Source organism: Salmo salar, chromosome ssa01 (genome assembly GCF_905237065.1).
Source record: "Salmo salar chromosome ssa01, Ssal_v3.1, whole genome shotgun sequence".
Taxonomy (NCBI): Eukaryota; Metazoa; Chordata; class Actinopteri; order Salmoniformes; family Salmonidae; genus Salmo; species Salmo salar.
In genome coordinates this window covers 164,942,174-164,955,636 of record NC_059442.1, presented here as the reverse complement: position 1 = coordinate 164,955,636, position 13,463 = coordinate 164,942,174, and the positions used below count along the sequence as shown (strand labels likewise).

Here is a 13,463-nt window from a genome sequence, read left to right as displayed (position 1 = left end):
CACAAAAAGTTATTAATAAAGAAATTAGGCATATTTGTGCATATCTGTGCAATGTTGATACAACATTTCGAACAGAAATGCAATGTTCATTGGATCAGTCTAAAACTTTGCACATACACTGCTGCCATCTAGTGGCCAACATTTATATTGCACCTGGGCTGAAATAATACATTATGGCCTTTCTCTTGCATTTCAAAGACGATGGTACAAAAAAATACAAAAGATGGGTGTTGTCTTTCAATTTCATCAAGGTCGCGTGACATATACAGTACTAGTTAAAAGTTTGGACACACCTACTCATTCCAGGGTTTTCCTTTATAAAATGGTGTGGGGGTGCTTTGCTAGTGACACTGTCTGTGATTTATTTAGAATTCAAGGCACACTTAACCAGCATGGCTACCACAGCATTCTGCAGCGATACGCCATCCCATCTGGTTTGCACTTAGTGGGACTATCATTTGTTTTTCAACAGGACAATGACCCAACACACCTCCATGCTGGTTGAGAGAATGCCAAAGCTGTCATCAAGGCAAAGGGTGGCTACTTTGAAGAATCTCAAATATAAAATATATTTTGATTTGTTTAACCCTTTTTTGGTTACTACATGATTCCATAAGAGTTATTTAATAGTTTTGATGTCTTCACTATTATTCTACAATGTAGAAAATGTAACAAATTAAGAAAAACACATGAATGTGTAGGTGTGTGCAAACTTTTAACTGGTACTGTACATATAGTCAAAATACAGTGACTAACAACCCATTTGTCTATGGAGGGAGTGTCATGGTTGATTCATACTCATTAAGTGGGATGTGTCATAGAATCCAAACCAGAATCAAGGTCTCCTTTTCCTCATCCCTCACTAACCTCACATTCAAACCCCTGTTGCTCCAAATCAGAGCTCTAACTTTCAATTCAAGCCATTGACTTAGTGACCCACGATAATGATCCCACTTAATTATGGATTTTAAAATGGGGTTTCAGAGCAAATTTTGGGGAGCATCCCAAATGGCAACTTATTCCCGACAGTGCCTTACGGGTCCTGGTCAAAGCTAGTGCACTAAAAAAGGGAATAAGGTACCATTTGGGATCATCCCTGGAGTTCATTAGTTTCAATGGGGATCTTCGCTGGAGATATGAGCAGAGTGTTTACCAGCTGACTTGGGATCCTCCATCCTCTGTCTGATCTGCAGAGTGAGGCTCTGAATGAGAGCGTACACCTTGTCACACGTCTTCACCGGGTTCTTGATCATCTGCATGGACTTGATCAAGGAGGAGCTGGTGGTGGGTGCCAGCTAGGAACAGAAAGACAAAATACTATGAGCACTAGGAAGGGGGGAAATATTAGGGATGGTGCAGACGACGACCCACAGTCAGAGACAGGGTTTTATACATCTCTGAGCCATGTCAGCTTAGGTATCCTGCTTGGACTATTTCATTAGGACAAGAAAAAAAAATGGGTCATTGGACATTTTATAAAATAATATTTTAGCAAGAATCTATTTACAACAGTAGTACTTATAATGATCAAACGCAAATGTATATTTTGTCACCGAGTGGCTTTCTCCACAGCCCGTATGAGCCACAACAGTCACAGACAAGTTCTGTCCTGTCCGATCCATTTTAAGACTGCATGATTTAGTCCCAACCTTCTCGTAATCTTCGGCAGTGAAGTCCCTATCTCTCTGCAGGATCTCGTGGAGACGGGCCTTGACACGCTGCTGGCAGCTGCTGAGAGAGTCGCTGTCGCTGTCCAGCAGCCCGTTCATGTTGGCACTCTTCACCATCTGCACCAGGATTGGCGTCAGCTCGCCCTCCAGCGCCAGCAGTCCCTGAATGGGTGCCACCAGATATATTTACATTTTAGTCATTCAGCAGATGGTCTTATCCAGAGCAACTTACAGGAGCAATTAGGGTTAAGTGCCTTGCTCAAGGGCACAACGACATATTTTCACGTAGCCTGCTCTGGGATTCGAACCAGCAACCTTTTGGTTACTGGCCCAATGCTCTTAACCACTAGGCTACGTATTATAACTTGATTGACTAACGAGACAACATTCTTAAAAGTACATTTCACTCCAAAAAGAAAGTGTGTCAGATGTTTCTATTTAGACGTCAAAAATAAACAAATTTTGAGATAAATCCACACTTCAGATCATCTGTTGAGTAGATCGAGATATGCCTCAATCCAAAATGAAATGGAAAAAAAGATAAGCGCCATTCAATTTCCAGATGTTATTGTGAGTTAGTATTTTCCATTCATTTGGGAAGAGGCAAATAGCTGGATCGTCTCAACCAAAGGCATGGGACATAGATTTATCTTCACATTAAAAAAATGTTGGGGTCTAAAAACATCGGACAAATGTTCATTTTGGAGTGAAATGTCTCTTTAAAAAGCTGTACTGTCAGACAGACCTTAGCGAAGGCAGCGGCTGTCATCTGAACGCGTCCCTCGTCGGAGGCGTAGATCTTCAGGTCGTGTCTGTACGTGCTGTGGAGGCGCAACAGGCCACACCCTGGGAACCCAGCGTAGTCGCCTGGAAAATACCAAATCAGCTTTTACACATCAGTGAGAGTCTGTGAGGACGTCCACTAATTTAACATTAAGGTGGTTCCCATCACAACCTAAATATGGAACATGAGATGGGTATTGAAGTGGATTGTATTTATCTAGGTTGACAAATTGATGTAAGTCAGGATTGGGGTCATTTGGGGTATCAGGGAAAAAGCTTTGTTATTGTTTTAACTGCTGATTATCCACTCAGACTTTAAAGTGGCAGAGGCTGTTACCTTGTCTATAAACACTGAGTGGAGGATAGAGGTTGTTACCTTGTCTATAAACACTGAGTGGAGGATAGAGGTTGTTACCTTGTCTATAAACACTGAGAGGATAGAGGCTGTTACCTTGTCTATAAACACTGAGTGGAGGACAGATGTTACCTTGTCTATAAACACTGAGTGGATAGAGGTTGTTACCTTGTCTATAAACACTGGGTGGATAGATGTTACCTTGTCTATAAAGACTGGGTGGAGGATAGAGGCTGTTACCTTGTCTATAAAGACTGGGTGGAGGATAGAGGTTGTTACCTTGTCTATAAACACTGGGTGGATAGAGGTTGTTACCTTGTCTATAAACACTGAGAGGATAGAGGTTGTTACCTTGTCTATAAACACTGAGTGGAGGATAGAGGTTGTTACCTTGTCTATAAACACTGAGTGGAGGATAGATGTTGTTACCTTGTCTATAAAGACTGGGTGGAGGATAGAGGCTGTTACCTTGTCTATAAACACTGGGAGGATAGGGGCTGTTACCTTGTCTATAAACACTGAGTGGATAGAGGATGTTACCTTGTCTATAAACACTGGGTGGATAGAGGCTGTTACCTTGTCTATAAACACTGAGAGGATAGAGGTTGTTACCTTGTCTATAAACACTGAGTGGATAGAGGTTGTTACCTTGTCTATAAACACTGAGTGGAGGATAGATGTTGTTACCTTGTCTATAAAGACTGAGTGGATAGAGGTTGTTACCTTGTCTATAAACACTGAGTGGATAGAGGATGTTACCTTGTCTATAAACACTGAGAGGATAGAGGCTGTTACCTTGTCTATAAAGACTGAGTGGAGGATAGATGTTGTTACCTTGTCTATAAACACTGAGTGGAGGATAGAGGCTGTTACCTTGTCTATAAACACTGAGAGGATAGAGGTTGTTACCTTGTCTATAAAGACTGAGTGGATAGATGTTACCTTGTCTATAAAGACTGGGTGGATAGTTGTTACCTTGTCTATAAACACTGAGAGGATAGAGGTTGTTACCTTGTCTATAAACACTGAGTGGAGGATAGAGGTTGTTACCTTGTCTATAAACACTGAGAGGATAGAGGTTGTTACCTTGTCTATAAACACTGGGTGGATAGATGTTACCTTGTCTATAAAGACTGGGTGGAGGATAGAGGTTGTTACCTTGTCTATAAACACTGAGTAGATAGAGGTTGTTACCTTGTCTATAAACACTGAGTGGAGGATAGAGGCTGTTACCTTGTCTATAAACACTGAGTGGAGGATAGAGGCTGTTACCTTGTCTATAAACACTGAGTGGAGGATAGAGGCTGTTACCTTGTCTATAAACACTGAGTGGAGGATAGAGGCTGTTACCTTGTCTATAAACACTGAGAGGATAGAGGCTGTTACCTTGTCTATAAACACTGGGTGGAGGATAGAGGCTGTTACCTTGTCTATAAACACTGAGTGGAGGATAGAGGCTGTTACCTTGTCTATAAACACTGAGTGGAGGATAGAGGCTGTTACCTTGTCTATAAACACTGAGAGGATAGAGGCTGTTACCTTGTCTATAAACACTGGGTGGAGGATAGAGGTTGTTACCTTGTCTATAAACACTGAGTGGAGGATAGATGTTGTTACCTTGTCTATAAAGACTGGGTGGAGGATAGAGGCTGTTACCTTGTCTATAAACACTGAGTGGAGGATAGAGGCTGTTACCTTGTCTATAAACACTGAGAGGATAGAGGCTGTTACCTTGTCTATAAACACTGAGTGGAGGATAGAGGCTGTTACCTTGTCTATAAACACTGAGTGGAGGATAGAGGCTGTTACCTTGTCTATAAACACTGAGAGGATAGAGGCTGTTACCTTGTCTATAAACACTGGGTGGAGGATAGAGGTTGTTACCTTGTCTATAAACACTGAGTGGAGGATAGAGGTTGTTACCTTGTCTATAAAGACTGGGTGGAGGATAGAGGCTGTTACCTTGTCTATAAACACAGAGGATAGAGGCTGTTACCTTGTCTATAAACACTGAGTGGATAGAGGTTGTTACCTTGTCTATAAACACTGAGTGGATAGAGGTTGTTACCTTGTCTATAAACACTGAGAGGATAGAGGCTGTTACCTTGTCCATAAAGACTGAGTGGAGGATAGATGTTGTTACCTTGTCTATAAACACTGAGTGGAGGATAGAGGTTGTTACCTTGTCTATAAAGACTGAGTGGATAGAGGTTGTTACCTTGTCTATAAACACTGAGTGGATAGAGGATGTTACCTTGTCTATAAACACTGAGAGGATAGAGGCTGTTACCTTGTCTATAAAGACTGGGTGGATAGAGGTTGTTACCTTGTCTATAAACACTGAGTGGAGGATAGAGGCTGTTACCTTGTCTATAAACACTGAGTGGAGGATAGAGGTTGTTACCTTGTCTATAAACACTGAGTGGAGGATAGAGGCTGTTACCTTGTCTATAAACACTGAGAGGATAGAGGTTGTTACCTTGTCTATAAAGACTGAGTGGATAGATGTTACCTTGTCTATAAAGACTGGGTGGATAGTTGTTACCTTGTCTATAAACACTGAGAGGATAGAGGTTGTTACCTTGTCTATAAACACTGGGTGGATAGATGTTACCTTGTCTATAAAGACTGGGTGGAGGATAGAGGTTGTTACCTTGTCTATAAACACTGAGTGGAGGATAGAGAGTGTTACCTTGTCTATAAACACTGAGAGGATAGAGGTTGTTACCTTGTCTATAAACACTGGGTGGATAGATGTTACCTTGTCTATAAAGACTGGGTGGAGGATAGAGGTTGTTACCTTGTCTATAAACACTGAGTGGAGGATAGAGAGTGTTACCTTGTCTATAAACACTGAGAGGATAGAGGCTGTTACCTTGTCTATAAACACTGGGTGGAGGATAGAGGCTGTTACCTTGTCTATAAACACTGAGTGGAGGATAGAGGTTGTTACCTTGTCTATAAACACTGAGTGGAGGATAGAGGCTGTTACCTTGTCTATAAACACTGGGTGGAGGATAGAGGTTGTTACCTTGTCTATAAACACTGAGAGGATAGAGGTTGTTACCTTGTCTATAAACACTGAGTGGAGGACAGATGTTGTTACCTTGTCTATAAACACTGAGAGGATAGAGGTTGTTACCTTGTCTATAAACACTGGGTGGAGGATAGAGGTTGTTACCTTGTCTATAAACACTGAGAGGATAGAGGTTGTTACCTTGTCTATAAACACTGAGTGGAGGACAGATGTTGTTACCTTGTCTATAAACACTGGGTGGAGGATAGAGGTTGTTACCTTGTCTATAAACACTGAGAGGATAGAGGTTGTTACCTTGTCTATAAACACTGAGTGGAGGACAGATGTTGTTACCTTGTCTATAAACACTGAGAGGATAGAGGTTGTTACCTTGTCTATAAACACTGAGTGGAGGATAGATGTTGTTACCTTGTCTATAAACACTGAGTGGAGGATAGAGGTTGTTACCTTGTCTATAAACACTGGGTGGAGGATAGAGGTTGTTACCTTGTCTATAAACACTGAGTGGATAGAGGTTGTTACCTTGTCTATAAACACTGAGAGGATAGAGGTTGTTACCTTGTCTATAAACACTGAGTGGAGGATAGAGGCTGTTACCTTGTCTATAAAGACTGGGTGGAGGATAGAGGTTGTTACCTTGTCTATAAAGACTGGGTGGAAGGATAGAGGTTGTTACCTTGTCTATAAACACTGAGAGGATAGAGGTTGTTACCTTGTCTATAAACACTGAGTGTATAGAGGTTGTTACCTTGTCTATAAACACTGAGTGGAGGATAGAGGTTGTTACCTTGTCTATAAACACTGAGTGGAGGATAGAGGTTGTTACCTTGTCTATAAACACAGAGGATAGAGGTTGTTACCTTGTCTATAAACACTGAGTGGAGGATAGAGGTTGTTACCTTGTCTATAAACACTGAGTGGAGGACAGATGTTGTTACCTTGTCTATAAACACTGAGAGGATAGAGGTTGTTACCTTGTCTATAAACACTGAGTGGAGGATAGATGTTGTTACCTTGTCTATAAACACTGAGAGGATAGAGGTTGTTACCTTGTCTATAAACACTGAGTGGAGGATAGAGGTTGTTACCTTGTCTATAAACACTGAGTGGAGGATAGAGGTTGTTACCTTGTCTATAAACACTGAGTGGAGGATAGAGGTTGTTACCTTGTCTATAAACACTGAGTGGAGGATAGATGTTGTTACCTTGTCTATAAACACTGAGAGGATAGAGGTTGTTACCTTGTCTATAAACACTGAGAGGATAGAGGTTGTTACCTTGTCTATAAACACTGGGTGGATAGAGGTTGTTACCTTGTCTATAAACACTGAGTGGAGGATAGAGGTTGTTACCTTGTCTATAAACACTGAGTGGAGGATAGAGGTTGTTACCTTGTCTATAAACACTGAGTGGATAGAGGTTGTTACCTTGTCTATAAACACTGAGTGGAGGATAGAGGTTGTTACCTTGTCTATAAACACTGAGTGGAGGATAGAGGTTGTTACCTTGTCTATAAACACTGAGTGGAGGATAGAGGTTGTTACCTTGTCTATAAACACAGAGGATAGAGGTTGTTACCTTGTCTATAAACACTGAGTGGAGGATAGATGTTGTTACCTTGTCTATAAACACAGAGGATAGAGGTTGTTACCTTGTCTATAAACACTGAGAGGATAGAGGTTGTTACCTTGTCTATAAACACTGGGTGGATAGAGGTTGTTACCTTGTCTATAAACACTGAGTGGAGGATAGAGGTTGTTACCTTGTCTATAAACACTGAGTGGAGGATAGAGGTTGTTACCTTGTCTATAAACACTGAGTGGATAGAGGTTGTTACCTTGTCTATAAACACTGAGTGGAGGATAGAGGTTGTTACCTTGTCTATAAACACTGAGTGGAGGATAGAGGTTGTTACCTTGTCTATAAACACAGAGGATAGAGGTTGTTACCTTGTCTATAAACACTGAGTGGAGGATAGAGGTTGTTACCTTGTCTATAAACACTGAGTGGATAGATGTTGTTACCTTGTCTATAAACACTGAGTGGAGGATAGAGGTTGTTACCTTGTCTATAAACACTGAGTGGAGGATAGAGGTTGTTACCTTGTCTATAAACACTGAGTGGAGGATAGAGGTTGTTACCTTGTCTATAAACACTGAGTGGAGGATAGAGGTTGTTACCTTGTCTATAAACACTGAGTGGATAGAGGTTGTTACCTTGTCTATAAACACTGAGTGGATAGAGGTTGTTACCTTGTCTATAAACACTGAGTGGAGGATAGATGTTGTTACCTTGTCTATAAACACTGAGTGGATAGAGGTTGTTACCTTGTCTATAAACACTGAGTGGAGGATAGATGTTGTTACCTTGTCTATAAACACTGAGTAGATAGAGGTTGTTACCTTGTCTATAAACACTGGGTGGATAGAGGTTGTTACCTTGTCTATAAACACTGGGTGGATAGAGGTTGTTACCTTGTCTATAAACACTGAGTGGAGGATAGAGGTTGTTACCTTGTCTATAAACACTGAGTGGAGGATAGAAGTGTTACCTTGTCTATAAACACTGAGTGGAGGATAGAGGTTGTTACCTTGTCTATAAACACTGAGTGGATAGAGGTTGTTACCTTGTCTATAAACACTGAGTGGATAGAGGTTGTTACCTTGTCTATAAACACTGAGTGGATAGAGGTTGTTACCTTGTCTATAAACACTGAGTGGATAGAGGTTGTTACCTTGTCTATAAACACTGAGTGGATAGAGGTTGTTACCTTGTCTATAAACACTGAGTGGATAGAGGTTGTTACCTTGTCTATAAACACTGAGTGGATAGAGGTTGTTACCTTGTCTATAAACACTGAGTGGAGGATAGAGGTTGTTACCTTGTCTATAAACACTGGGTGGATAGAGGTTGTTACCTTGTCTATAAACACTGGGTGGATAGAGGTTGTTACCTTGTCTATAAACACTGAGTGGAGGATAGATGTTGTTACCTTGTCTATAAACACTGAGTGGAGGATAGATGTTGTTACCTTGTCTATAAACACTGAGTGGAGGATAGATGTTGTTACCTTGTCTATAAACACTGAGAGGATAGAGGTTGTTACCTTGTCTATAAACACTGAGTGGAGGATAGAGGTTGTTACCTTGTCTATAAACACTGAGGATAGAGGTTGTTACCTTGTCTATAAACACTGAGTGGAGGATAGAGGTTGTTACCTTGTCTATAAACACTGAGTGGATAGAGGTTGTTACCTTGTCTATAAACACTGAGTGGAGGATAGAGGCTTGTTACCTTGTCTATAAACACTGAGTGGAGGATAGAGCTTGTTACCTTGTCTATAAACACTGAGTGGAGGATAGAGGTTGTTACCTTGTCTATAAACACTGAGTGGAGGATAGATGTTGTTACCTTGTCTATAAACACTGAGTGGATAGAGGTTGTTACCTTGTCTATAAACACTGAGTGGAGGATAGATGTTGTTACCTTGTCTATAAACACTGAGTAGATAGAGGTTGTTACCTTGTCTATAAACACTGGGTGGATAGAGGTTGTTACCTTGTCTATAAACACTGGGTGGATAGAGGTTGTTACCTTGTCTATAAACACTGAGTGGAGGATAGAGGTTGTTACCTTGTCTATAAACACTGAGTGGATAGAGGTTGTTACCTTGTCTATAAACACTGAGTGGATAGAGGTTGTTACCTTGTCTATAAACACTGAGTGGATAGAGGTTGTTACCTTGTCTATAAACACTGGGTGGATAGAGGTTGTTACCTTGTCTATAAACACTGAGTGGATAGAGGTTGTTACCTTGTCTATAAACACTGAGTGGATAGAGGTTGTTACCTTGTCTATAAACACTGAGTGGATAGAGGTTGTTACCTTGTCTATAAACACTGAGTGGAGGATAGAGGTTGTTACCTTGTCTATAAACACTGGGTGGATAGAGGTTGTTACCTTGTCTATAAACACTGGGTGGATAGAGGTTGTTACCTTGTCTATAAACACTGAGTGGAGGATAGATGTTGTTACCTTGTCTATAAACACTGAGTGGAGGATAGATGTTGTTACCTTGTCTATAAACACTGAGTGGAGGATAGATGTTGTTACCTTGTCTATAAACACTGAGTGGAGGATAGAGGTTGTTACCTTGTCTATAAACACTGAGTGGATAGAGGTTGTTACCTTGTCTATAAACACTGAGTGGAGGATAGAGGTTGTTACCTTGTCTATAAACACTGAGTGGAGGATAGAGGTTGTTACCTTGTCTATAAACACTGAGTGGAGGATAGAGGTTGTTACCTTGTCTATAAACACTGAGTGGAGGATAGATGTTGTTACCTTGTCTATAAACACTGAGAGGATAGATGTTGTTACCTTGTCTATAAACACTGAGAGGATAGATGTTGTTACCTTGTCTATAAACACTGAGAGGATAGAGGTTGTTACCTTGTCTATAAACACTGAGTGGAGGATAGAGGTTGTTACCTTGTCTATAAACACAGAGGATAGAGGTTGTTACCTTGTCTATAAACACTGAGTGGAGGATAGAGGTTGTTACCTTGTCTATAAACACTGAGTGGATAGAGGTTGTTACCTTGTCTATAAACACTGAGTGGAGGATAGAGCTTGTTACCTTGTCTATAAACACTGAGTGGAGGATAGAGCTTGTTACCTTGTCTATAAACACAGTGGAGGATAGAGGTTGTTACCTTGTCTATAAACACTGAGTGGAGGATAGATGTTGTTACCTTGTCTATAAACACTGAGTGGATAGAGGTTGTTACCTTGTCTATAAACACTGAGTGGAGGATAGATGTTGTTACCTTGTCTATAAACACTGAGTAGATAGAGGTTGTTACCTTGTCTATAAACACTGGGTGGATAGAGGTTGTTACCTTGTCTATAAACACTGGGTGGATAGAGGTTGTTACCTTGTCTATAAACACTGAGTGGAGGATAGAGGTTGTTACCTTGTCTATAAACACTGAGTGTATAGAGGTTGTTACCTTGTCCTCCAGGGTACATGCAGCGGAAGGCCCTCCCCAGCTCCTCAGCCTGTACCCTGCCTGCCGGGGTCAGCTCCCCGCCCCACTTCAACACCAGCAGCAGAGAGGGGTCATCCCTACGCACGTCTATCGGGCACAGCAAGCACAGACAACACAGAGAAACACACATAATGAGTCAGTAAGTCACAGAGAACCACACAGACACAAACACATACAATCAGCTCACAGACTAGAGAACATTTTATATAAAGGCCACATGACAGAACAAATCCTACCTTCTTCCTCACTGGATGTTTTGGGGCACCCATGCGGAAGGTACGTCATCTGAACCTTGCGATTGATGCCAGAAAAATGGCCATACCTAAAGCAAAACACATTTTGTTCTAAGAGCAGTTTGTTAAATCAAATATTCAATCATTAGAAAGACATTTGGGAATGTGCAGTAACACATACATTTCAAGGACTGTTTTCAGTTGTTCAAGTTTTGCTTTAGATTCTTCGATTTCGGAATCGTTGTTCTGTCCGATTTCGACTAGGAGTTGTCTTGCGATATCTAGCACTTCCTGGATTTGGAAATAAACAAATGAGATGCATCTAAGTTGTACTGTACAACACGTGATGAAGCTACAACGTGCAAAGGATACAAATAGGTTTTTATTTACCTGTAATTGCTTTGGCTTTTTCAACTTTAGTTTTTTGTTTTTGTACCCGCCACATTTTTCAAATAGATCAAAAAACCTAAAACAAAAAAAAATACAAATAAAGAGGCGATACATTACAGTGGTGAAAACATTCACCAATACTGAATCACCATGTTAACAGTCCTGTAGTGTGACAGTAGCCCTGTACATTGACTGTGTGGAACAGCTGTCATTTACCTCTGGTGCCGAACCTCCATTTTCATTTTCTGTTTGGGAGTTCTGTCGCCATGACGAATCACAGCGATAACACACCGTAGCTCCATCCTGAGTTAAGAGTAGCAACAGTTAAAAATATCAACTTACCATATGAGTGGAGTTTAGCCATTTTCTATTCATTGCTGGCTAAATCCTATTGAGATGTACGCTTATATTTTTGCTTGACTTAAATGTATACAATTATGTCAATGGATATGCAGGAACATTTGAGTTATGCACATGGAAGTGAAGTTGGGGCCTAAAACTGCACCAATTTACAGCTACATTTGCTATGGCTAAACAGCTATATTCACTACGAACGCATCAAAATGTGTGGAAATACGCACATGGTTCCAGAGGTGGTGGGGACAATGGGGATATCTTCAGCCTCCAGAGGAATGGACCACGGGATAGAAAACTGGGGAGCCAGCTCTCTCATGATGATATTTCTACAGGAGAGGACAGATGTTCAGGGGCAAAGAAACTTTGGTAACTACTTGAAGATCATTCTTATTACGTGATGTATTGGGTTTTATTAGTGCTACATTGCCTAATACATATATTCATCTTAAAACAAGCTGTTTCTGACCATTATGAATCTGTATAATAGCGATGTGCATCTTTTCCGATACGTTTTAGTTTGAAACGATTCGGGGGGAGTCGGTTTATTTAGAGAACGAATCGATGCACTAACATCTGTTGCATAAACACATTCATATTCCATTCTAAATTAAATTCTGCAAAATGGAATGATTGACTGTTGGTAAGTTTTTAAATAGCTTATTTTCTCCTGATATGCCCATGCAGTTCTTGTGATGAAATTATAAACTTTACCCTATATATATATATATATATATATTCTCAAAAGATAACTATATACACTGATTGTTTAAAGTAAAACTACCAACACTATTGCCGATGGTGATCCTGAAGAATCTAAATGAAATCTACTGTAAGGCCGTTCAGCAGGTAGCCTAAACAGAGATGAGTTGTCTCCGGTAATGTACTTTTATTATGGTAAAACACAATTTAACAGCACATAGATAACAATAGCTTAAAGCAAAATGCATAGGTTGTCACTCAACTAATAAAGCCTAATATCCCACAAGCCATTTTAGCATTTTAAAGCAGAAGGTGCTGTGCAGAAGTTCAAGATCAGAACAGGCCGACACTAACATTACCTCTGTCTGGTCAGCACGAAGCTGGGCCCAGTGCAGCAGTTTGACAAGGCTACTGATATTACCTCAGTCTGATCAGCACGAAGCTGGGCCCAGTGCAGCAGTTTGACTAGGCTACTGATATTACCTCAGTCTGGTCAGCACGAAGCTGGGCCCAGTGCAGCAGTTTGACTAGGCTACTGATATTACCTCAGTCTGATCAGCACGAAGCTGGGCCCAGTGCAGCAGTTTGACTAGGCTACTGATATTACCTCAGTCTGATCAGCACGAAGCTGGGCCCAGTGCAGCAGTTTGACAAGGCTACTGATATTACCTCAGTCTGGTCTGCACGAAGCTGGGCACAGTGCAGCAGTTTGACTAGGCTACTGATATTACCTCAGTCTGGTCTGCACGAAGCTGGGCACAGTGCAGCAGTTTGACAAGGCTACTGATATTACCTCAGTCTGATCAGCACGAAGCTGGGCCCAGTGCAGCAGTTTGACTAGGCTACTGATATTACCTCAGTCTGGTCAGCACGAAGCTGGGCCCAGCG

The 13,463-nt window shown here is 41.0% G+C and overlaps 1 protein-coding gene across 18 annotated transcripts in view; it reads right to left on the bottom strand.

Annotated features, from left to right (window-relative positions):
• The window catches only part of ppip5k2 (diphosphoinositol pentakisphosphate kinase 2), an 87,568-nt gene that overhangs the window by 42,144 nt on the left and 31,961 nt on the right, over positions 1-13,463 (bottom strand). For all 18 annotated transcript variants that reach the window (XM_014145523.2, XM_014145541.2, XM_014145557.2 and 15 more), the window contains exons 10-18: positions 12,101-12,202; positions 11,736-11,822; positions 11,520-11,595; positions 11,311-11,420; positions 11,133-11,218; positions 10,858-10,983; positions 2,416-2,537; positions 1,650-1,832; positions 1,154-1,295 (exon numbers count right to left, since the gene is read on the bottom strand). In XM_014145523.2, the coding sequence (XP_014000998.1) occupies positions 1,154-1,295; positions 1,650-1,832; positions 2,416-2,537; positions 10,858-10,983; positions 11,133-11,218; positions 11,311-11,420; positions 11,520-11,595; positions 11,736-11,822; positions 12,101-12,202 (1,034 nt within the window). The remainder of the gene's footprint in view (positions 1-1,153; positions 1,296-1,649; positions 1,833-2,415; positions 2,538-10,857; positions 10,984-11,132; positions 11,219-11,310; positions 11,421-11,519; positions 11,596-11,735; positions 11,823-12,100; positions 12,203-13,463) is intronic.